At 73.9% G+C, this 444-nt stretch overlaps 1 protein-coding gene across 1 annotated transcript in view; it reads right to left on the reverse strand.

The window, feature by feature from the left end:
- SERINC1 (serine incorporator 1) overlaps window positions 1-209 on the reverse strand; it is a 17,664-nt gene extending 17,455 nt beyond the window's left edge. The window contains exon 1 of the mRNA XM_014966367.1: window positions 52-209. Within this exon, the coding sequence (XP_014821853.1) occupies window positions 52-90 (39 nt within the window). The 5' untranslated portion in view covers window positions 91-209. The remainder of the gene's footprint in view (window positions 1-51) is intronic.
- Between the last annotated feature and the right edge of the window lie 235 nt (window positions 210-444).

Below are 444 nucleotides of genomic sequence, written 5' to 3' on the forward strand. Positions count from 1 at the left end.
CGGCTCAGAAGGGCCAAGGGAACCACGGCGGCCGCCCGCCCCGCGCCTTACCCAGCTCGCCATGGAGCAGAGGCCCAGAACGCCGCCCATATCGGCGGCGGGACTCGAGCTCCGGCTCCCGCTCCGGCTCCGCAAAGATGGAAGCGGCGCGGCCTCTCCAGGCGGTTGTTTACTGCTCCCCACGGCGCTTCCGGCTGCTGGGAACGGCAGCGGCACACGTCACTTCCGGAGGGAGGCCACAGGGAGGCGGGGTGGTGGCGGAGCGGCCATCGCCCTCCTCTCATGCGGGCCCGGGGTAGGGCTCCTCGCCCTTGGGCTTAGTCACCGGAGGAGCCGCTGGTCTGGCTGGGGCGGCCCGGGAGCCCCCACCTAAGGCAGCGGGTGGCGTGGGCCGGCGCTGGGCTCTCCGGCCGTAGCCCCCCGCCAGCGCTTCCGGTTTCCCCC

This window comes from Calidris pugnax, unplaced genomic scaffold (assembly GCF_001431845.1).
Source record: "Calidris pugnax isolate Ruff unplaced genomic scaffold, ASM143184v1 scaffold31, whole genome shotgun sequence".
Classification (NCBI taxonomy): domain Eukaryota; kingdom Metazoa; phylum Chordata; class Aves; order Charadriiformes; family Scolopacidae; genus Calidris; species Calidris pugnax.